This window comes from Neomonachus schauinslandi, chromosome 14 (genome assembly GCF_002201575.2).
Source record: "Neomonachus schauinslandi chromosome 14, ASM220157v2, whole genome shotgun sequence".
NCBI classification, from domain to species: domain Eukaryota; kingdom Metazoa; phylum Chordata; class Mammalia; order Carnivora; family Phocidae; genus Neomonachus; species Neomonachus schauinslandi.
In genome coordinates, this window is record NC_058416.1 from 36508934 (window position 1) to 36532886 (window position 23953).

General features: G+C 38.7%; 1 protein-coding gene across 3 annotated transcripts in view; it reads left to right on the forward strand.

The window, feature by feature from the left end:
* The first annotated feature begins 8522 nt into the window (after positions 1 to 8522).
* Positions 8523 to 23953, forward strand: part of RPRD1A (regulation of nuclear pre-mRNA domain containing 1A) — a 68920-nt gene continuing 53489 nt past the window's right edge. For all 3 annotated transcript variants that reach the window (XM_021686101.2, XM_021686102.1, XM_044921124.1), the window contains exon 1: positions 8523 to 8818. In XM_021686101.2, coding sequence (XP_021541776.1) covers positions 8668 to 8818 — 151 coding nt within the window. In that variant the 5' untranslated portion in view covers positions 8523 to 8667. The remainder of the gene's footprint in view (positions 8819 to 23953) is intronic.

The window sequence follows — 23953 nt, forward strand, 5'->3', positions numbered from 1 at the left end:
AAAGGCTTTACAGAGGAGATAATACCTGAGCTAGCTTTTGAGGGAAGAATAGGAATTCCTTGGTAAAGAAATAAGTTAGAGGAACAGTCTAAAATATTTATTGATATATTACTATATCAATAAATATATTTATATATATTATTATGAAATAATCTAATGTCTGGAATTTGCTGCAAAATAATTCAGTGTGTGTGTGGTGGGGGAAGGGTATGAGAAAGGGTGGAAGTTTGGCCAGGAGTTCATAATTGTTGAAACTGTTGATGGGTACATGGAGGTTCATTATATTTCTCTCTTAATTTTTGTATGTTCCTGAAATTTTGTATAATAAAAATTCAAATCAAGTTTTTTTCTTTTCTTATGGTAAAATATACATTATATAAAATTCACCATTTTAAAAAATATTTTATTTATTTATTTAGAGAGAGAGTGCTTGTACAAGGGGGGGGGGGCAGAGGGAGAGAGAGAATCTCAAGCTGACTCTGCACTGAGCATGGAGCCAGACTCAGGGGTAGGGGGCTCAATCCCATGACCCTGGGATCATGACCTGAGCCAAAATCAAGAGTCAGATGCTTAACTGACTAAGCCACCCAGGCGCCCCATAAAATTTACCATTTTAACCATTTCTTAGAGTATAATTCAGTGGCGTCATGTATATTTACAATATTATGCAACTATCACCACTATTTCCTGAGCTTTTTAATCATCCCAAACAGAAATTCTGTACCCATTAGACAGTAACTCCCCATTCCTTCCTCTGCCCAGCCCCTGGTAACTTCTATTCTTTTTGTCTCTATGTATTTGCCTACTCTAGGTACCTACTCTAAGTGGAATCAGACAGTATTTGTCCTTTTGCATCTGGCTTATTTCACTTAGCAAAGGGTTTCCAAAGTTCACCTGTGTTGTAACATGTATCAGGATTTAATTTCTTTTTATTGGTGAACAATATCCCATTGTATGTATATACTGCCTTTTGTATGTACATTCACCTGTTGATTCAATTTTTAAAAGGAAGTTCTTTATTGGGGAAAAGGCAGGCAGTTGCAGGAAGGATATTGTTTGCATGTTTAAATGGATAGTGGAAAATGGAATTGCATAGGGTTTGGGAAATAAATTTGGCACTGCTAGAGGCTCAAGAACATAGGGAAGCTGTGAGCAATGGAGCTTCTGGGAATAGTGGACTCAATTAATCTGAACTTTGTACACGTACTAAGGATATGATCTTTTTCTTATTGGCAAGGGAAACCAGTGGAGGTCCTTCTCTGGCCCCAATCAAATATATTTCTTCTTTTTCTCGATCCATGCCTGTGGTCAAAAACTCAACCCATACTGAAATATATACATTGTAAAGAAGAAATTACCTGTTTTCTTACCCATAGAGCTAACCATTAATTCACAGTTTGATGTATATCCTATATTAGAGCTCACCAGCTGAAAGACCATAAGAACTACCTGAAGTTAAAGTTGGGGGGAGGGGGTTGGTAACTTTTTCTTTTTCCTTTTTTTTTTTTTTTTTAAGTAATCTCTACACCCAACATGGGGCTCACGCTCAGGACCCCAAGATCAAGAGTGGTGTGATCTCCCAACTAAGCCAGCCAGACACCCGCTAAATTTAGGTTTATTTAATTTGCTGCAGCAAGAAAGAACACTCATCAGAGAAACTGTGGGTGTGTCTTTAAGAAAGAATTGGGAAGGGCTTATTAGAAGGTTTGAGCTTGTGTTGGCTGATTCTGTGGTGGTTTTAGGGAAAGTGGGGGTGCTGTCAGGAAGCAGGGGTAATTTGGTGAGTGGGTAGATCTTTGGTAATTTTTATGTACAATACCAAAGGATTAAGGTGGGGTTAGAGCTATCAGTGGTAAAGGACCTGTAATCAGTTTGTTCGTTATAAGAGGAAGATGTTAGCAATTTCCGTGGTTTCAAAGTGGCCTCCACTCTGCTTTGTTCCACTAAAGTTACAGAATGGCTTTGTCTGATTATTATTTATATCCTGTGAGGGTAGCTGATGATTGGTTAGGAACACTACAGCCTAGCTATCCACTTGCAGGGTTATCTTTTTCCTTTCTCACTTCCCCATTTTAGCAGGGGGCAGATGAAGTCAGCCTGCAGGATATATTGTTCTCTGAAGTTCAGATCCACTGTCAAGATTCCATTCATTGGAAGGTTGTTTGGAGAACATCATCTGTTGTTGAACTCAAGTCCGTACTTCACGTTCCTTTTGTTGGAAGATGAGCTGTTGAATCATCTGAAGAGACAATGACTGTATGGCAGTATTTACACGTACAGGAAAATCAGCCAAAGTACCTGATCTCCTAATTTATTTGTTTCCTGGAATAGTTTAGTAATACTAACGATTTCAGAGAAGTCTGTAGGGATCTAAGTATAGTAGACGCTGAACAAGGCGGGGCTGAAGGGTGCCAAACTCCCTGCACAGTCAAAAATCCATGTATAACTTTTGACTCCCCCAAAACTTAACTACTAATAGCTTACCAACAACATAAACATTTAACACATATTTTGTATGTTATATGTATTATATATTGTATTCTTACAATAAAGTAAGCTAGAGAAAAGAAAATGTTATTACAAAAATCATAAGGAAGGGTCACCTGGGTGGCGCAGTCGGTTAAGTATCTGCCTTTGGCTCAGGTCATGATCCCAGAGTCCTGGGATCAAGCCCCACGGCTCCTTGCTCAGCGGGGAGCCTGCTTCTCCCTCTCCCTCTGCCTGCAGCTCCCCCTGCTTGTGCACGCTCTCTCTCTCTGTTAAATAAATAAATAAAATCTTAAAAAAAAAAAAAGAAAATTGTAAGGAAGAGAAAATACATTTACAGTACTGTACTGTAAAAAATCCAAGCATAAGTGGACCCATGCAGTTCAAATCCATGTTGCTAAAGGGTCAGCCGTACATTTTTCTTTCTTTTTTTTTATTAATGTAAAATGTATTATTTGTTTCAGGGGTACATTTTTCTTTTAAGATAGTACATATTGCACCTTGAGAATCTAATATATCTGGAGCTGCTCTATTTTGATCATTGCCTATCCAAGTTTATGAACTTTTGAGAGGGGTTCTAAGACTTTAGTAGCTTACCATTACCTTTGCTGCTATTTCCTTACCTTACCATGTAAGATCCCCTCCCCCCCCCAACACACACACACACACTTTTTGGTGGAGACAGGATTGTCCCTTCCTAGTATGACATGATAGGGATTATAGACTTTTGAATATTTTGCCTGTTGTGGTGTAAGCTGTATACAGACTTGTTAGTGGGGCACCTGGCTGGCTTAGTCGGTAGAGCATGCTATTCTTGATCTTGGGGTCGTGAGTTCAAGCCCCATGTTGGGGGGGTAGAGATTACTTAAAAGAAAAAAAAAAAAGAATGTTAGTAATTGAAGCTAATTAACCAGGAAATCAACTGAATTTTTACAAGGAGAGACACTGGTGGGAACTCAAAGGTGGCCTTTGAGGTGGCCCTCAAAGGAAAGTGGATACAAACATAGCAGCTGGTTTTATTATATGTTTTAGCTAAATCATAAAAAATCACACTAGGTATTAGACTCAATACCAATGACTAGAGATGAAAAGAACTGGGGTGCCTGGGTGGCTCAGTCAGTTAAGTGTCCAATTCTTGATTTCGGTTCAGGTCATGATCTCAGGGTCATGAGATCCAGCCATGCATCAGGCTCTTTGCTGGCCATGGTGCCTGCTTAAGACTCTCTCTCTCCCTCTGCCTCTCCTCCCGTTCGTTTGTGCATGCGCACGTGTGCACACACACACACACACACACACTCTCTCTCTCTCTCTCAAAAAAAAGAAAAAAAGATAAAAAGAACAATATTAAGAATAGGGCCTTATAGGGATTGTGCTCAAGAGGTATCAGGTGTCTTAAACCAAAAGAGAGGAAGAAAAATAACAAAAAAATAAAGAATAGGGGCACCTCGCTGGCTCAGTCGGTAGAGTATTTGACTCTTGGATCTCAAGGTCATGACTTCGAGCCCCACATTAAGTGGATTGCATTGAAATTGAAGATTGCTTTGAGTAATAATTGCCATATTAACAATGCAAGTTGGGGCGCCTGGGTGGCTCAGTTGGTTAAGCGACTGCCTTCGGCTCAGGTCATGATCCTGGAGTCCCAGGATCGAGTCCCGCATCGGGCTCCCTGCTCAGTGGGGAGTCTGCTTCTCCCTCTGACCCTCCCCCTTCTCATGTGCTCATTCTCTCTCTCAAATAAATAAATAAAATCTTTAAAAACAAACAAAAAAAAACAATGCAAGTCTTTCAATCCATGAACAAGGTATATCTATCCACTTATTTAGGTCTTCTTCGATTTCTTTCAATAATATTTTGTAGTTTTCAGTATATACTTGAAAATCTCCTTGGTTACATTTATTCCAAAGTATTTTATTATTTTTCATATTATTGTAAATGGGGTTATTTTACTAATTTCATTTTCAAATTGTTCATTGCTAGTATGTAGAACTACAACTGATTTTTTTTTTTTTTAAATTTTTTTTTTTAAGATTTTATTTATTTATTTGAGAGAGAGAGAATGAGAGACAGAGAGCATGAGAGGGAGGAGGGTCAGAGGGAGAAGCAGACTCCCCGCTGAGCAGGGAGCCCGATGCGGGACTCGATCCCGGGACTCCAGGATCATGACCTGAGCCGAAGGCAGTCGCTTAACCAACTGAGCCACCCAGGCGCCCCTACAACTGATTTTTGTGTATTTATCTGGTATCCTGTTATTTTGCTGAATTAATTTATTAGCTCTAGTGCTTTTGTGGATTCTTTAGGATTTCTTTTTTGAGGAGTTTTTAATGTATAAGATCATGTCTTCTGCAAATAGAGATCATTTTACCTCCTCCTTTCCAATTTGGATACTTTGTATTTCTTTTTATTACCTAATTGCTATGGCTAGAACTTCCAGTATAATGTTGAATAGAAGTGGCAAAAATATATATGCTTGTCTTGTTCCTGATCTTAGGAGGAAAGCTTTCAGTTTTAAATCATTGAATATAATGTTAGCTATGGGCCTTCCCATATACTTTTTTTTTAAAAGTATTTTGTTTATTTATTTGACAGAAAGAGAGAGCACAAGCAGGGGGAGTGGCAGGCAGAGGGACAAGGAGAAGCAGGCTTTCTGCCGAACAGGGAGCCCAATGTGGGGCTCGATCCCAGGACCCTGGGATCATGACCTGAGCTGAAGGCAGACACTTAACCAACTGAGCCACCCAGGCACCTTCCCATACACTTAATATGTTCAAAAAGTTTCCTTTTATTCCTACTTTGGTGAATGGTTTTTTTTTTATCATGAAATGGTGCTGGATTTTTTTTCATCATTTGAAATGATCATGTGTTTTTTCCTTCATTCTATTAATATGGCATATAATATTGATTGAATTTTGTGTTTGAACCACCCTTGCATTCTTGAGATAAATCGCACTTGGTCATGATGCATAATCCTCTTAATAGGATGCTGGATTGGGTTTGCTAGTATTTTGCTCAGGATTTTTGCATCCATATTCATAAACAATATTGGCCTATAGTCTCTTCTTGCAATAGGCTTTTTTTTAAGTTGAAGGAGCACATCTCTTTGTTACTTAGTGGTTATTCCAGGAAAGCCAAAGATAGTTATGGAAAAAATGCATTATTCTGAATTTGAGACCTGTATTTGGAAAGACAAAATCAAGAAGTATAGTCAGAGGCTATTATGAAAATAAGTCATAATTATCTAAGGGCAAGGGTGCCAGGGTGGTTCAGTGGGTTAAGCATCTACCTTCGACTCTGGTCATGATCTCAGGGTTCTGGGATTGAGTCCTGCCTTGGGCTCCCTGCTCAGCAGGGAGTCTCCTTCTCCCTCTCCCTCTACCCCTCCCCCCGGCTCATGCAATCTCTCTCTCTCTTTCTCAAATAAACAAATAAAATCTTTTAAAAAAATTATCTAAGGGCATATGCAGTTACAACCAATATTTTGAAAACACAGCAATAATTAACAATGTCAATAAATATAGATCTAACCGTTGCATGTGGAAAGCTGTTTTACACACAAGTACAGAATACTGTGTAAGTCCATAGCAGGAGCAGACAAATCAGACTGAGAACTAAAACAAACAGAAGCGTTGGTGCTTTGGCTGAGTCACTGAGAGCAAAATCTAGCTGGGGAGAGAATATATAAACTATATAATTATAAATAACACAGATTAGTAGTGTAAGGCATTCAAATCAGTAAATGATACAGGAAGAAACTTTTTACATACATTGGACTGGTTGGGAAAGAAAAGAAGGTGGAATTTACGGTGGTCTTTAAATTTCAGGTAGAATTGAGGTAGAGAAGAAGGGAGTGTGAAGAACTGGAATCTTAGATGAAATTTAGCAATTTTGGTGGCTGCAGGGTTCACGGAAGGGAATAGTGTTGAAGATACATTGAGGTCTCAGAAGATAGATAAGTTAAACTCTAAGTTCAGGCTAAAAACTAGACTAAACAGTTTGGAAAAACAAAAGGATGTACAATAAGGAAAGAAGCATGAAGAGATAGGAATAGATATTGGAGTGAAAGGAAGAGAGAGGAGAGTTATTTCACCTCTTGAGATATCCTGTGAACCTCATAGTAACATTAAAAATTGGAATGATAAACTATAATTATAATCAAACAAAAAAACATAATTGCTGCCTACTTGGTGCAAAGTTCTTGAACAGTGCTTCTCAAAAGGTAAGAATTCCTGTGGTTTTTTATTTATCTTTCTTGAAGTTTATATTAATATTTGGAATGTGACAGTATCTACCTTTCTGCTTCCTTTGTGAACTCATAGTACTATGTTAAAATGTATGGATTTGGGGGTGCCTGGGTGGCTCAGTTGTTAAGCATCTGCCTTCAGCTCAGGTCATGATCCCAGGGTCCTGGGATCGAGCCCCACATCGGGCTCCCCGCTCTGCGGAAGCCTGCTTCTCCCTCTCCCACTCCCCCTGCTTGTGTTCCCTCTCTCGCTGTATCTCTCTCTGTCAAATAAATAAAATCTTAAAAAAAAAAATATGTATGGATTTGTCATACATCATAAGTCATTTGTCACATGTCAAAATGTTGGATTTTTTAAAAAGATCATTTATTTATTTATTTATTAGAGAGAGAGAGAGCAGAATGGGGGGGGGTGGGGCAGAGGGAGAAGCCGCCTCCCCAGCAAGCAGAGAGCCCTAGGCTGGGCTTGATCCCAGCACAGGATCATGACCTGAGCCAAAGGCAGACGCTTAACCAAATGAGCCAGGCACCCAAAATGCTTGGATTAATTAGGAGATTTCTGAAATTAATTTTTAATTATATAAGAAATACATGAACCCATTCTTGTAAAAAATAAAAACAATATAAACACAGGTTAAGGGCTCCAATTCTGATCCTGTCTTTGACACCACTATTAAAGTAGTGTGTATTCCTCCAAACTTTTTGCCATGCATTTACATACTTATGAATTCATATACAGGGCGCCTGGGTGGCTCAGTTGGTTAAGCGACTGCCTACGGCTCAGGTCATGATCCTGGAGTCCCTGGATCCAGTCCCGCATCGGGCTCCCTGCTCGGCAGGGAGCCTGCTTCTCCCTCTGACCCTCCCCCCTCTCATGTGCTCTCTCTCTCTCATTCTCTCTGTCTCAAATAAATAAATAAAATCTTTTAAAAAAAAAAAGAATTCATATACAATATATACTTTTATTTTTTTTAAGATTTTATTTATTTATTTAGAGAGAGAAAGAGAGAGCATGAGCAGGGGGAGGGGGAGAGGCAGAGGGAGAGGGAGAAAAAGAATCCCAAGCCGACTCCTCACTAAGCAGGGAGCCCAGTGGGGTGGCTGGATCCCACAACCCTGAGATCAGAACCTGAGCCGAAATTAAGAGTCTGAGGCTCAACCGACTGAGCCACCCAGGTGCCCCCCAATATATACTTTCATAAAACGAATGTTATACTGTATTTTTCACTCTGAAACTTAAAAAAACCCTCCAATCCACCACTGGATTTATTAATCTTTTAAACTGCTACATATATTCTATAATATGCAGTATCACAATTAATCTTGCCGTTTACCTTCTGTGAATGTCCCAACTCTTAGGGTTAGAGCCAGACCGAACAGCTAGCATACAGCTTCTTGTGCAAACATGCTGCTGTTTCCCTAGCACTGGCAATTAGCCAAATTGCAGGGTCATAGGGAAGGTGCAATTTTAAATGTAATATATCACGCCAAATAGTCTTCCAAATTGGCTGTACCAATTTACACGCCAATGTAGAGAGGTTTTTTTTTTTTTAGCCAGTGTAGAGATTTTTAATCACTCCTTTTTCAGCAGATAGTTTTACCCTAGAAGGCGTCCAGGCTGGGCAAACCCCACCCCTCCCCTGGCCAAAACCCAGGCGGCACGCCCCCGTGTGCCTCCCGTGCGCCAGTTTTGGCCCCGTCCTTTCGCTCCGAGGTCCTGCCGCTTGGCCTCGCCTCTTCCGAGGGCGGGGCGTGGATGGGCCCTGACGTCACTGCCGGCCAGACGCCATCTTGCTGGTTTGCGGCCGGTCTTGGATGTGGCGGCAGCGGTGGTGAAGGCGTGGGGAAGGGTGGGGTGAGGGGGCGAGGCCGCGGCGCGGGCGGCTAAACTCTCCTCCCCTTAGCCCCACCGCGTGGGACGGCGTGAACGCGGTATCGGAGGGATGTCAGCCTTCTCTGAGGCGGCGCTGGAGAAGAAGCTGTCGGAGTTGAGCAACTCGCAGCAGAGCGTGCAGACCTTGTCCCTGTGGCTCATCCACCACCGCAAGCACTCGCGGCCCATCGTCACCGTGTGGGAGCGGGAGCTGCGTAAAGGTGAGTCGCCCCGCCACCCGGCCTGTTCCCTGGTGCCGCCGGGCCCCCCTCCCTGCCAGCCCCATTCCCCCAGCGACCCCAGCTCCTTGCTGCCCGGCACCGCCCTACCCGGCGCCCCCGGCTCCCTGGCGTCGGTGGTCCACGGGCTAGGAGGAGCGGCATCCACCGCGCTTCCCGCAGAATCTGCGCTGAGTAGGTATTATTGCATAGGGAATGAAGGATTAAAAACAACAACAGAAACAAAAATAAAAAACCCTTCTGACTTAACACAGAGGCAGTAGTCAGGGGCTCAGGACTCTGTCCCTGATTAGGGCCAGAAATTCAGGCAGTCAGGTATTTTTTTTACATTCTGTAGATCATAATGGAGGATAGGGGTGGAAAAGGGAAGTGGAAAGGAAAAAAAAAAAGACTGGTGTGGGCATGGGAGTTAATTCCATCATTTCTATAATACATCAACTCAATCTTGTAAAATTAATAGCGGAATCAGAGTTTTGGAATTGGGGAATCTAAAATTGCATCCATGCATGGTGCAGTGGAAGAACCCTGAATTTGTAGATTTTAGAGGACTAGGATTCGGCGAATTTATTAATGTCTGGATTGCAGTTGCCTCACCTCAAAATGAAGTTCGATTGAGTGATCTAAAGTCCTTTCTTGCTGAGTGATTATATACTTCTAGGGCAGCGTGCTTGTTTTGCAAAACATTAGCGCTCCTGTAAATGAAGTTAACTTTTAAGAGCAGTATGTGCTCTCACTAAAATATTCAGAATCATTTCACTTCTGCAGAGCAACTGTATCAGTAAGAACTGATTGTATGTTAGTGTGACTAAAAATAAAAAAAATTTCATTTGCTTAGAGTCTGAGTTTGCACCTTAATTCTTCAATTCATTGGGGAGAGAGAACTTGTAGTTATTGTTTCAGACATCCTGATGTATCGATATGATGGTTATTTATTAATTAAGGGTTTTAACAACTGTTATTAATCACAATAGATGCTTGTTTACTGACCCATATGAAATCTCTATGATGTATTAATATGAGCTAAATGTGGCGTTGGCTATAGGGAATGGAGAGCTGTGCTGGTGTATTTGCTTGTAGTTAATCTCTTAGGAGAAATTGACTTAGAGTCCTGTTTTTCAGTTCACGTATAAAGTGTATGTGTATTGGCACTCAAGGAGGAATTCATCTTCTGTGAGTGGTCAGAAGGGTTTGAGAAGCCTGGGTATAAAGGTCTGGAAAATAGCTGTGAACTTTGAAAAGGCAGAAATTGTCTTTGCTCCTCCTCTACTTTACTAGATTTGGAAATAAGCAAAAGGCTTATACTTTGGGGTGGAGGGAATTTTAGAAACACATAGAATCAATAAAGGATTGGTACCCAGACTATCTTAAGAACTACTACAAATCAATAGAAAAATAACAATGCTGTTAAAGGCATTTCACATGAGAGAAAACCTGAAAGGCCAATAAATGATACTTAATAATCAGGAAAAAATAAACCAGTGAGGTACCACTTTATACCCTTCAGTTTGCAAAAGTAAAAAAGTATGACAATACCAAGAATCGGTGAGGATGAGAAGAAAAATGGAACACTCTTACTTAGTGACCTCTAATGAAGTTGAAGGTACATAGTCTTTGACCTAGCAGTTCTCCTTCTAGGAATGTATCCTAGAAACTAGTACCTGTGCTCAAGAAATTATATTTATTGCACCTTCTTAGCAACAAAATTAGAAACCGTTTAAACATCTCATTAGTTGGGGGTATGGACAAATATATTGTAATATTCATAGAATATAATGCTGACCAACAGTTGTCATGAAACAACATGACTGAATTAAAAAACAACAAACAAGCAAAATGTTGAGCTAAGAAAGCAAGGTGCCATTTGGTAAAGTTTGAAAACATGCAAAAACAATATTCTATTTTCACAGATACCTGTAGTTACAGTTAAAATATGCATAGTGATGATTAACTTCATATTGCAAGATAGTGGTTACCATAAGGGAGAGAGGAAGTGAAAATGGATCTGTGTTATCTTATATTTCATACATTTTTGAAAAATTTGATACACGTGGGAAAATGATAAGATGTGCTATTTGCTGGTTTTGGGGATATTTCCATACATTTAAGTGCTTCATAATTGGAAAAAATTAAAGGCATATAAATAGATGTTTTAGGAGGAGCGTGGTGTTGGGTGATGATGGTGATGGTGGAAGTAGTGGTGGTGATGATCATGCTGCTGCTGCTGCAGTTTTGTTTGGTCTTGGATTATCTGCCAGAAGTTTCTTTTCCTTGACATAACTGTACCTTTGTAGGGCACAGTCTTTGTGTCCTCCCACCCCCACCTCTGCAGTTTTGCTCCTCAGCTTTAGGATCCTGCGTTACCTGTAGCATAATGATAATGAGAATAATTTACTGAATATCAGGGATTGTTTTAGCCATCTTATGTGATATCATGAATCCTCACATTATCTCTGCAAAATAAGTGTTTATAAAACAAATTGATTAAACTTGAAATAAGGAAGTAGATGAATAAAATCAGTTGAACATTTTATATTAAGCTTGGCATTCTTTAGTTTCTTGAAATGTTTAAAGAAGACAAAAATGTGACACTAGTAGGAAAAATTAGTGTTCGAAATATAAGAATGAGTAGGTAAAATGATAATGTCACACATGGTTAATCATTCAGTTTTGAAGATTTCCTTGCTTGTTCTACCTTCCTTGTTTTTGCCTCCTTTAAAGAAAGAGAATTTCTGGAGTGGGGATAAGAAAAAGAGAATTTCTGTTTAGAGGGATATACCCCAAGGCCTTTATGAAGACTAAAGTAGTTATAATTTCCCTGAGAAATGCAATAGAGTGTAACCAAAAACGTGAGGATTTTGTTGTTCTGTAACAGCTTTAAAAAAAAATTTTTTTTTTTTAAGATTTTATTTATTCGAGAGAGAGAGAGAGATCAGGGGGGGGGGGGGGGGGAAGGGGTAGAGGGAGAAGCAGACTCCCGCTGAGCAGGGAGCCCTATGTGGGCCTCGATCCCAGGACCCTGGGATCATGACCTGACCTGAAGGCAGATGCTTAACCAGCTGCGCCACCTAGGCACCCTGTAACAGCTTTATTGAGATATAATTAACATATCACACAATCCACTTATTTAAAGCATACAGTTCATTGGTTTTTAGTGTATCATATAGTTGTGAGTCTGCCACCACAATTTTAGAATGTTTTCATCACCCAAAAAGAAACTGCCTTTTAGCCATCATCCCACAACCCCTTCCACCTTCCCCAGCCCTAAGCAACCATTAATTTACTTTGTCGCTATAGATTTGCCTATTCTTAGCATTTCATTAAATGGAAGCATGCAGTATGACATCTTTTGTGATTGACTTCCTTTGGTTAGCATGTTTTCCAGGCTCATCCATGTTGTAGCATTTATCAGTACTTCATTCCTTTTTTTTTTTCTTTTTAAGATTTATTTGTTTTAGAGAGAGAGTGTGGATGGGAGGGGCAGAGGGAGAGAGAGAGACAGTCTTAAGCAGACTCCCAGCTGAGTATGGAGCCCGATACCGGGCTGGATCTCATGACCTTGAGATCACAACCTGAGCCAAGACCAGGAATCTGACGCTTACCAGTCTGTGCTACTCGGGCGCCCCAGTACTTCATTCCTTTTTATGGCCAAACAATAATCCATTATATGAATTTTTTTATTCATCAGTTGATAGACATTTGGGTTGTTTCCATGTTTTGCTATTATGAATAGTAGTGCTATGAACATTTGCATACAAGTTTTTGTGTGGCTGTGTTTTCATATTTTTTGGAAATATGCCTATGGGTAGAATTGCTAGGTCATATAGGAACTCTGTGTTTAACCTTTTGAAGAACTGCCAGACTGTTTTCCACAGTGACTATCATACATTCCTATGAGCAGTGTATGAGGATCCAATTTTTCTACATCTCTGCCAAGACTTGTATTATCTGTCTTTTAGATTATAGCCACCCTATTGGGTATAAATTGGTGTTTGATTGTGAATTTTATTTGCATTTCCCTGTTAGCTAAGAATGTTGAGCACATTTTCATGTGCTTATTGGCTATTTGTATGTTGTCTTTGGAGAAATGTATGTTCAGATCCCCCCCCCCTTTTTTTTTTAAATAGGCTCCACACCCAGCCTGAAGCCCAGTGCAGAGCTTGAACTCACCATCCTGAGATCAAGACCTGAGCTGGGATCAAGAGTTGGACACTTAACCGACTTAGCTACCTGGGCGCCCTGATCCTTACCCATTTTCAAATTGGGTTGTCTTTTTATTAATTGAGTTACAGGTGTTCTTTATGTATTCTGGATATGAGTCCCTTATCAGATCCATAACTTGCAAATGGTTTTCTCTCATTCAGTGGTTGTTTCTTCACTCTCTTACCTACTATCTTTTGAATGCAGTTATTTTAATCTCTGACTCAAGTTTGGGGCTGAATTATAAAACTATTAACATACATCACTTATTAAGTTATATTTTACATTCATTGCTATGGAAATAATGACCATGAACATACCAGAATTTACAAAACAACACTGATATTTGGGCTCTTATTTGGGCTCTTTTCTACACACAAACAACAAAATTGGGCTCAGTTGGTTAAGCGTTTGACTCTTGGTTTTGGCTGAGGTCATGATCTTGCTGTCATGGGATAGAACCCCACATTGGGCTCTGCCCTCAGTGTCGAGTCTGCTTCAGCTTCTCTCTCCCTCTTTTTTTTTTTTTAAGATTTTATTTATTTATTTGACAGAGGGAGAGACAGCACAAGTAGGCAGAACGGCAGGGAGAGGGAGAAGCAGGCTCTCCACTGAGCAGGGAGCCGGACGTGGGGCTCGATCCCAGGCCCTGGGATCATGACCTGAGGTGAAGGCAGCCGCTTAACCAACTGAGCCACCCAGGCGCCCCTTCTCTCTCCCTCTTATTCCTGCTTACTCACTCACTCTCCTTCTAAAAATAAATAAAATCTTTTTTTTTAAGATTTTATTTATTTGACAGGGAGACAGCACACAAACAGGGGGAGCAGCAGAGGAAGAGGGAGAAGTAGGCTCCCCGCTGAGCAGGTAGCCCGATGGCGGGGCTCCGTCCCAGGACCCTGGGATCATGACCTGAGCTCAAGGCAGCCACTTAATGGACTGAGCCACCCAGGTGCCCCAAAACAAAAACATTTATTTTTTATTTATTTTTATTTATTTATTTGAGAGAGAGAACGCACATGAGAGGGGGGAGGGTCAGAGGGAGAAGCAGACTTCCCACCGAGCAGGGAGCCCGATGCAGGACTCGATCCTGGGATTCCAGGATCATGACCTGAGCTGAAGGCAGCTGCCCAACCAACTGAGCCACCCAGGCGCCCCCCAAAATGAAAACATTTAAAGTATTTACTTAATAATTACTTATTTTAAAACTACAGTGCTAAATTGATTTCATGTTAATGTAAAGTAACATAATGAAAGATAACTATTTCCTAAAAATATTAGGGAAAGGAGTGACTTACATTTTTGCAAATCTTCATGTCTGTCTTAATTGAAGCCAGCTAGATTCTCATGTCTGCCTTTGCATTTAGTCTTGCTGTATTTTATATCACATGACCTCTGGAATACACCACTCTACACCTGTGAGAGAACTAGAATGAAAAAGGCAAATAGTGTAAAAAAATAAAAGGCAAATCATGTCTTGGTATTATTGTAAAAATAGTTCTGACTTCATGGACTCTATGAAAATGTCTGGAGGACATTTTGTTTTATGGGTGCACCAAAATTTATATAACCATTACTTTATTTATTTATTTTTTTTGATTTTATTTATTTATTTGACAGAGAGAGAGACAGCCAGAGAGGGAACACAAGCAGGGGGAGTGGGAGAGGGAGAAGCAGGCTTCCTGCCGAGCAGGGAGCCCGATGCGGGGCTCGATCCCAGGACCCTGGGATCATGACCTGAGCCGAAGGCAGACGCTTAACGACTGAGCCATCCAGGCGCCCCCAACCATTACTTTATTGATGAACATTTACAATGGATCTGTTTTTTAATCTTAAAATTTATAAATATTAATTTATGTTACTAAGTATTCTAGTTTTTTTTTTCTTAGTCGTTTCAGCTGACTTAAGAGACCATGATAGAAGTGATAGGCATTAGTGTATCACACCATTTTTTAAGTTCATTTTTATCCCCACATATTTGAAATGTCTCTTTTATCATAAATTAAGTTTCTCTATGTATTTGGTATATTTCTAGACTGTCATTCTGTTTCATTGGTGTGTCTGTTTATGTACCACTATCACATTCTTTGGTATGTTTTCATATCTGGTAGGACATCTCCCCACCCCCATCCTTTCTGCCCTGCCCCCTGCAAGTTGGTCTTCCCCCCCACCCCAGTTTTCCTGTGTATTCTTATAAGTTGTATGCCCATCAACAGACATATAATTATTGTTTTATGCATTTGTCTTTTAAATCATATAGGAAACAAAGAGTTACAAACCAAAACATAAGTTAATACTGGTTTTTATATTTACTTATGTAGTTACCTTTATTGATGATCTTTCTATGGCTTCTAGTTATTATCTAATGTCCTTTCATTTCAGCCTGCAGGAGTCCCTTTAGGATTTCTTGTAGGACAGGTCTACTAGTGACAAACTCCCTCAGCTTTTGTTTAGCTTAAAATGTCTTAATTTCTTCAGTATTGAAGGACAGTTTTGCCAGGTTTCTTGCAGTTTCTTGTTTTGTTTTGTTCTGTTTTAATATGGCATACCACTTCCTTTTGGCCTCTATAGTTTTTGATCAGAAGTTGGCTTTCAGTCTTATTGAGCTTTCTTTGTGCATGACAGTGAGTCGTTTCTTGCTGCTTTCAAAATTCTTTGTCTTCTGAAAGTTTTTTTATGATATGTCTCAGTGTGGGTCTCTTTGAGTTTATCCTACCTAGAGTTCATTGAGATGCTTGGATTTGTAGATTGATATCTTTCCTAGATTTGGGGGCATTTTTGGCCATTGTTTCCTCAGATATTCTTTATGCACCTTCCTCTCTTCTGGGATTCCTATAATGTTTATGTTTGTTGTATTGGTGTTGTGCCACAGAGTCCTTTTCTTTATTCTTTTTCTTTCTGCTCTCCAGACTCCATTTCAGTGGTCTTATTTTTAAATTTGCTGAGTCTTCCAACTCTGACATAGTCTGTGGTGTCACCTCCCAAGTACTTTATATGGCTATTGTTATAGCACTTACCGTACAGTATTTTAATGGTTCTGTGCTGAGTTTCTTTCTACTGGAGGACTGAGCCTATTCCTTTGTTGCCTCAGAATCTAGCACAAGGTAGATACTCAGTAAATATGTGTTGAATGAGTTAATGAATGAATGTTGGAAAGTATGTAGCATCTGAGACTTTTAGAGCTGGAAGGAGTATTACAGAATGTTTTGCTGTTTCTTTTAAAGACAGTGCCTGATTTAGGAACTTCTGACATCTTAAGGCAAATAATGAATTCCAGTTACAGACATTTCCCTTATTGAGAAAGACTTGGAAAATTTCTAGCTTTTTCAGTCTGTCATATTGTTCTGTTCTTCCTATATTTATCAATTCTTAGAGTAGTGTTCTTAAAGTATAGCTGGTGGATCACCAAGATTCTTTTAGGGAGTGTATGAGTCCACAGGGTAAAAATTATTTTCATAATACTTCTAAAACATTTTTCCCCTTTTAACTGTTGACATATGCTGTGATAGTGTAAAAGCCAATGTGAGTGAAAACTGGTAGTACCTAAATATTAATCAAGGTAGAGGGACCACTCTGTACTAAAATTCATTGTTTGTCACACCACATTCACAACTAAAAATATATCACATTCCTGACTGCTAATCAAAGCAGTTCACATTACTAATTTGTTGTATCTTGATCCTTGAGTGCATATCTATGTGTGCGCGCGCGCGTGTGTGTGTTCACGGCGCACCTTTCTTTATTGTGGTAAAGTATATGTAACATAAAATTTAACATTTTAACCTTTTTTCTTTGTCTTTTTTGTGGTAAGCTATACGTAATATAAATTTACCATTTTAATCATTTTTAAAATGTGCAGTTCAGTGACATTATGTACTTTCACATTATTTTGCAACTGGGATCACCATCCATCTCCAGACCTCTTTTCATTTTCCCAAACTGAAACTCCATATCCATTAAAAAATAACTCCCCATTCTCTCCTCTCCTGGCCCCTGGCAACCACCCTTCTACACTCTATGAATTTGACTACTGTAGGTACTTCATATGAGTGAAATAATGTAATTTATTGTGTGTGTGTGTGACTGGCTTATTTAACTTCGTATGTCTGCAAGGTTCATTCATGTTGTAGCATATGCCATAATTTCTTATCTTTTTAAAGCTGAATAATATTCCATTTTATATATATACCCCATTTTATTTATTCATCTGTTGATGACATCTGTTGCTTCTGCCTTATGGCTATTGTGTATAATGGTGTTATGAACATGGGTGTACAAATATCTGTTTGAATAGCTTCTTTATTTCTTTTTAATATGTATCCAGAAGTGGAATTGCTGGGTCATACAATAATTCTATGTTTAATTGTTTGAGGAACCACTATACTGTTTTCCGCAGCAACTGCACCATTTTACATTCCCACTTGCAGTGTACCATGGTTCCAGTTTCTTTTCCTTTTTTTTTTTTTTTAAAGATTTTATTTATTTATTTGTCAGAGAGAGAGAGAGAGAGAGCACAAGCAGGGGAAGCCACAGGCAGAGGGAGAGACAGACTCCCTGCTGAGCAAGGAGCCCAGTGCAGGACTTGATTCCAGAACCCCGGGATCATGACCTGAGCCGGAGGCAGACACTTAACGACTGAGCTACTCAGGTGCTCCTGCTTGGGGTTTTAATTTGTATTTCCATAATGACTAGTGATGATTCTATGTGTGAGGGTTTATTTCTGGGCTGTTTTGTTCCTTTGATCTATTTGCCTGTATTTATGCCTGTACAATACTATTCCAGTTAGTGTAGCTTTCTAGTAAGTTTTGCAGTCAGGATGTACAAGTCTTCCAACTTTAATTTCTTTTCTAAGATTCTTTTGGCCATTTGATATCACTTGAGAATCTATATGAGTTTTAGGATGGGTTTTTTTATTTCTGCAAAAATGCCGTGGAAAGTGTAAGAGGGTTTCCATTTAATCTGTAGGTCACTTTGAGAGGTATTATCTTATCAGTAGTAAGTCTTCCAACCCGTGGACATGGGATCTATTTGAATTTATTTAGGTCTTCTTTCATTTCCTTCAGCAGTGTTTTGTAGTTTTCAGTGTACAAGTCTTAACACCTCCTTGGTTAAATTATTTCTAAGTTATTGTTTTTATCTGATTTATAAATGGAATTGTCTTTAGTTTCCTTTTTGGGTTGTTTATTATAATTAATAGAAACTGAATTTTGAGTGCTGATTTTGTATGCTGCAACTTTGCTAAATAGGTTTTTTTTTGTGGAATCTTTAAGGTTTTCTACAAGTAAAATCATGTCATCTGTGAATAGATTTTTGGAAAACTTGCATGTGTCACCTTGAGCCCAACAACTTCCCAATATTTTTAAACACTTTTCCAGTGAAATCAATAAGGATATTTACACATGTGACTTTTGATACTGCCTAATGAAATGTTTCAATAGTTGGAATGTCTGTATAACTGTGAACCAGTATTTTTCAGAAGACCAATGCATGATGTTACAAAATTATGCATGAGTAAAAGATCCATTCAAAGAGCCTGGTAGACAAGGATTTTAATGTCACAGTTTTTAAAGTTGATTGATATGTTTTAGGATTCCGTATTGCAATTTAGCATCTTTTTAAAAAATAGAATTTATTGGGTTTTGTTGTAGTTTCAAAAAGAATATCCACAATTATCTGTGATAGTTATTAAAATAGTTGCACTGACTGTATCTGGGTGAAGCCTGCTTTTTTTCATTGCTTCCACTGAAACAACATTATCATGGCTTATTTAATAGAGAGCAGATACGAAAATCCAGCTCTGTTCTGTTGAGCTGAAGATTTGCAAAAATGTAAAACACGACTCTTCATTTTTAAGTTTTGGAAATACTTTTTTTTTTTTTTTTAAGATTTTATTTATTTGACAGAGAGAGAGAAACAGGCAGAGAGGGAACACAAGCAGGGGAGTGGGAGAGGGAGAAGCAGGCTTCCCGCTGAGCAGGGAGCCCGATGTGGGGCTCGATCCCAGGACCTTGGGATCATGACCTGAGCCGAAGGCAGACGCTTAATGACTGAACCACCCAGGCGCCCCTGGAAATACATTTTTTAAACGTTATGTTAACATCTAATTTTTATTACTACTTTAAAATGAACTAATACATATTTTAAAGTTCTTCTGTTTTAACTTTTAATAAGGTAAGCATTGGTAAATGTAAGCTATGTGAGTAAAATCTCTTTTGTGTTCTCAATAATTTGTAAGAGTATGAAGGGGTCCTGAGAGCAGAAAGTTTGAAAACTGCTCTCAGATTAGTAGAGACCATGAATGTTTTACATTAGTTTTATTTATAATCTTGCCTAATTTAACATAATAATTGTTTTAATTTTTAACGTTTTAGCTTTCAGATCCTTTTGGGGTGAAATCAAAGAAATTGCTGTTAATGTCTGTAAATAAGTATGTAAATACCATATGAAGTTTCTTCCAGTTACCTTCGTATGGGCAGTGCTTGTGTAGTGATTCTTTAGCCCTGAAACTAGAGGTATTAATGTGAAATTATAAAGAATAGTGTATATTTTTAGATAATTGTAGATTCACATTCATTTGTAAGAAATAATACATCCTGTTTAGCCTTTGCCAGCTTTCCCCAGTGGTAACATCATGCAGAACTAGTTTTTGTAATTTCCAAAAATTAGATATTGAATAAAAAGCCCAGCACAGTTGTGATACTGACATTATTATAGTCAAGATAAAGAACATTTCCATCACCACAGGGAATTTTTTTGTTACCCTTTTATTGCTATTCACTTCACTCCCAGCACACCCCCTACTTATCCTCGGTTTATCCAATTTTCTATTTTGAATTATGCTTTTTTTACAAAAAGATTATTTGAAAGAGAGAGAGAGAAAGTGTGCATGCATATGAGCCAGGGGGTGGGAGGTCAGAGGGAGAGGGAGAGAAACAGACTCCCTGCTAAGTGTGGAGCCCAGTGCTGGGCTCTATCCCATGACGCCGAGATCACCACCTGAGCCGAAATCAAGAGTCTGGCGCTTAACTGACTGAACTCCCAGGTGCCCCTGCATTATGCTTTTGATGTCATTTAAGAACCTTGCTTAACCCTGGATTTTGTGGGGGGTTTTTCCCTATATTTTGTTCTAAAATGTTTATACAATTTGCCTAAGTCCATGATGTTTCGAGTCAATTTTTGTATAAGGTATGAAATTTAGGTCAAGGTTTGGTTTTTGCATGTAGATGTTCAGAATCTCCAGCACTTTGTTCAAAGGCTGTCTTTCTTTCATTGAATAGCTTTTGCACTTTTGTTTAAATTTTTTTTTTTTAAGATTTTATTTATTTATTTGACAGAGAGAGACACAGCAAGAGAGGGAACATAAGCAGGGGGAGTGGGAGAGGGAGAAGCAGGCCTCCTGCCGAGCAGGGAGCCTGATGCAGGGCTCGATCCCAGAGTCCTGGGATCGTGACCTGAGCCGAAGGCAGACGCCTAATGACGAGCCACCCAGGCGCCCCTGCACTTTTGTTTAAATTGACTTGGGCTTCTTTGTGTGACTCTATTTCTGGGTTCTCTATTCTGTTGATCCATATGTCTTCCCTTCCACCAATGAATACCATACATAGTCTTTTTTTTTTTTTTTTAGATTTTATTTATTTATTTGACAGAGAGAGGGAGAGAGCACAAGCAAGGGGAGCAGCAGAGGGAGAGGGAGAAGCATGCTCCCACTGAGCAGGGAGCCTGATGTGGGGCTCGATCCCAGGATCCTGAGATCATGACCGGAGCCGAAGGTAGATGCTTAACCGACTGAGCCACCCAGGCACCCCACCATACATAGTCTTGATTACTGCAACTGTGTATCTCGAAATTGAGTAAACTGGTTCCTTTTATATTTTTAAAAATTGTTTTAGCTATTCTAGTTCCTTTGCTCTTCTATACAGACTTTAGAATAATCTCGTCTATGTTAATAAAAGTTATTTGATGGGATTTTGATAAGGGTTCTTTAATGCTATATGTCAGTTTAGGGAGAATTGACATCTTTATTACTTTGAGTCTTCCAGTCCATAAACATGGCACATCTTTCCATTTCCTTAGATCTTCTTTGATGTTTATAATCAACATTATGTAGTCCTATATGTGTTTTGTTTTTGCACTTGAGCAGTTTAGCTATTTTGAGCAATTTAAAATGGTATTGTATTTTTAATTTCACTGTCCACATGCTCATTGCTTATATATTCAAATACAAGTGATTTGTAAGTATTTATCTTGTTTTCTGTGACCTTGCTGAACATACTTATTAATTGTAGGAGTTTTTTGGTAGGTTTCCTTGGGACTTTTCTGTGAAGACAGTCATGTCATCTGCAAATGGGTACACTTTTATTTCTTCATCTTTGACCTTTGTGTTTTTCTTTTTCTTACCTTATTGAACTTGCTGACATTTCAAGCACTGTGTTGAATAAGAATGACGAGAGTGGACATCCTTGTCTTTTTCCTTATTGGGAAAGCAGTCAGTCTTTCACCATTAGAATGTTAGCTGTAGTTTTATTTTTAGATTCTGTGTGAAGTTGAGGAAGTTCCTCTCTATTCCTGGTTTTTGAGAGATTTTAAAATAAAATGTCTGAATTTTGTCAAATTCTTTTTTGCATCAGTTGATCATGTGATTTTTCTCTTTAGCCTCTTAATATGCTGTATTATTGATCAATTTTCAGATCTTGAGCCAGCTGTACCTCCCTGCCATAAACCCCACTTGTTTGTGATTGTGAATTTTTTTTACATATTGCTGAATTCTATTTGCTAATATTTTGTTAAGGATATTTACATCTGTATGAGGACTTTTGCTCCACTTTGTGTGTGTTTGTGCGTCTTATTTTGAAATTAGAGTAGCACTGACTTCATAAGGTGAATTGGGGTGTGTTCCCCTATTTCCTGGAAGAACTTGTGTAGAATTTTTTAAATTCTTTAAATGTTTGGTAGAATTATTTGGCAGAAACCATCTGGATCTGGAGATTTCTTTTTTGGGAACTTAAAAATTACATACTCAATTCTCTTAAATGTCACAGGACTATTTAGATTTTCTGTATCATACATTGGGTGAGTTGCTGCAGTTTGTATTTTTTTTGAGGCAGTGTAGTCTATTTCACCTAAGTTGTCAAATTTATGTGTCTGGGGTTGTTCATTTTATGCTCTTTGTATCCTTATTGTCCTTTTGATGTCTATACTGATATTTTTGATACTGAAAATATGTGTTTTCCCTTTTTTCCCTTGTCATTCTTGGTAGAAGTTCGTCAGTTTTATCTATATTTTCAAAGAAACAGCTCTTTGATGCTGAACATTACTAATCATTAGGAAAATGCAAATCAAACCACAATGAGGTATCGCCTTCCACCTGTTAGAATGGTCATCATCAAAAAGATAAGAGGTAACAAATGCTGGAGAGGATGTAGAGGAAAGGGAACTCTTGTTGGTGGGATTATAAACTGATACAATTACTATGGAAAACAGTGTAGAGGATCCTCAAAAAATTAAAAATAGAGCTCCCATATGATACAACAGTTCCACCTCTGGGATGTATCCAAAAGAAATGAAAATGCTAACTTGAGAAGGTATCTGCACCCCCATGTTAATATCAGTATTATTTACAATCTCCAGGACATGGAAACTACCTAAGTATTCATTCTCAAATGAATGGGTAAAGAAATTAGTGTATATATACACACTGGAATATTATTCAGCCATAAAAAATGAGGAAATGCTGCCATTTGTGACATGGGTGGACTGGAGGGCATTATACTAAGTGAAATAAGTCAGAGAAAGACAAGTACTGTATGATCTTATTTATATGTCAAATCTTAAAAAAAAAAAAAAAGCCATAGAAGCAGAAACTCAGCAAAAAGACATCAAACATGTGGTTACCAGAGGAGGGAGGGGGGGTTTGGAAGAAGGGGTCAAAAGGTGCAGACTTCCGTTTACAAGGTAAATAGGTACTAGGGCTGTAATGTACAACATGGTGACTAGTTTATCTTGCTGTATTATATAAACGAAAGTCATTAAGAGTAAATCCTAAGAGTTCTCATCATAAGGAGAAAAAAACTTTTTTTGCGTCTGTATTAGATGATGGATGTTAAACTTACTGCAGTAAGCATTTCAAAGCGTATGTAAGTCAGACCATTATGCTGCACACCTTAAACTTGATGTACAATGATGTATGTCAATTAAATCTCAGTAAAACTTGGGGAGAAAACAGCTTTTGTTTCACTGATTTTTTTTTCTTCTACTTTTGTTTTAGTTTCATTAACTTATGCTTTTATTATTTCCTCTTTCTGTTTTCTTTGGTTAATTTTGCTCTTATTCTAGGTTTTTGAGGTAGGAGTTTAGATTATTGATTTGGGACTTGTTCATCTTTTCTATTATATGCATTTAGTGCTGAAAGTTTCTCATCCCTGCTTCAGTTTTATTCCACAGATTTTGATAGGTTGTATTTTCATTATATTTGCTTATGCTAGTTGAAGCATTCTTATGATGGCTGCCTTAAAATTTTTGTAAGAGAATTCTGATATCTCTGTCTCTGCAGTGTCAGCATCTGTTTATAGTCTTTTTTCATTCAGTTTGAGATCCCTTTGGTTCTTGGTATAATGAGTGATATTTGCTTAATCCATATTTTGTGTGAGTGTTATGTTTGAGAATCTGGACTTTATTTAATACTGTTTTATCTGGATTTCTCTGATACTACCCCATCAGGGGAGGGAGGTACTCTTTGTTACTGTTGAGTGCAAATGGGAGTTTGGCAGACAACCCAAAGTGGGGGTTAGGAATGTGGTCTTAGGACTGCTGGGCCATTGTGGAAGTCCTAGCTCTCCACTAGGCCTTCTGTGACACCATCCCAGGGGGCAGTGCCTTCTTACTGCTGGGTGGGAATGGAAGTCCAGGCTTCCCTACCTTTGCCTT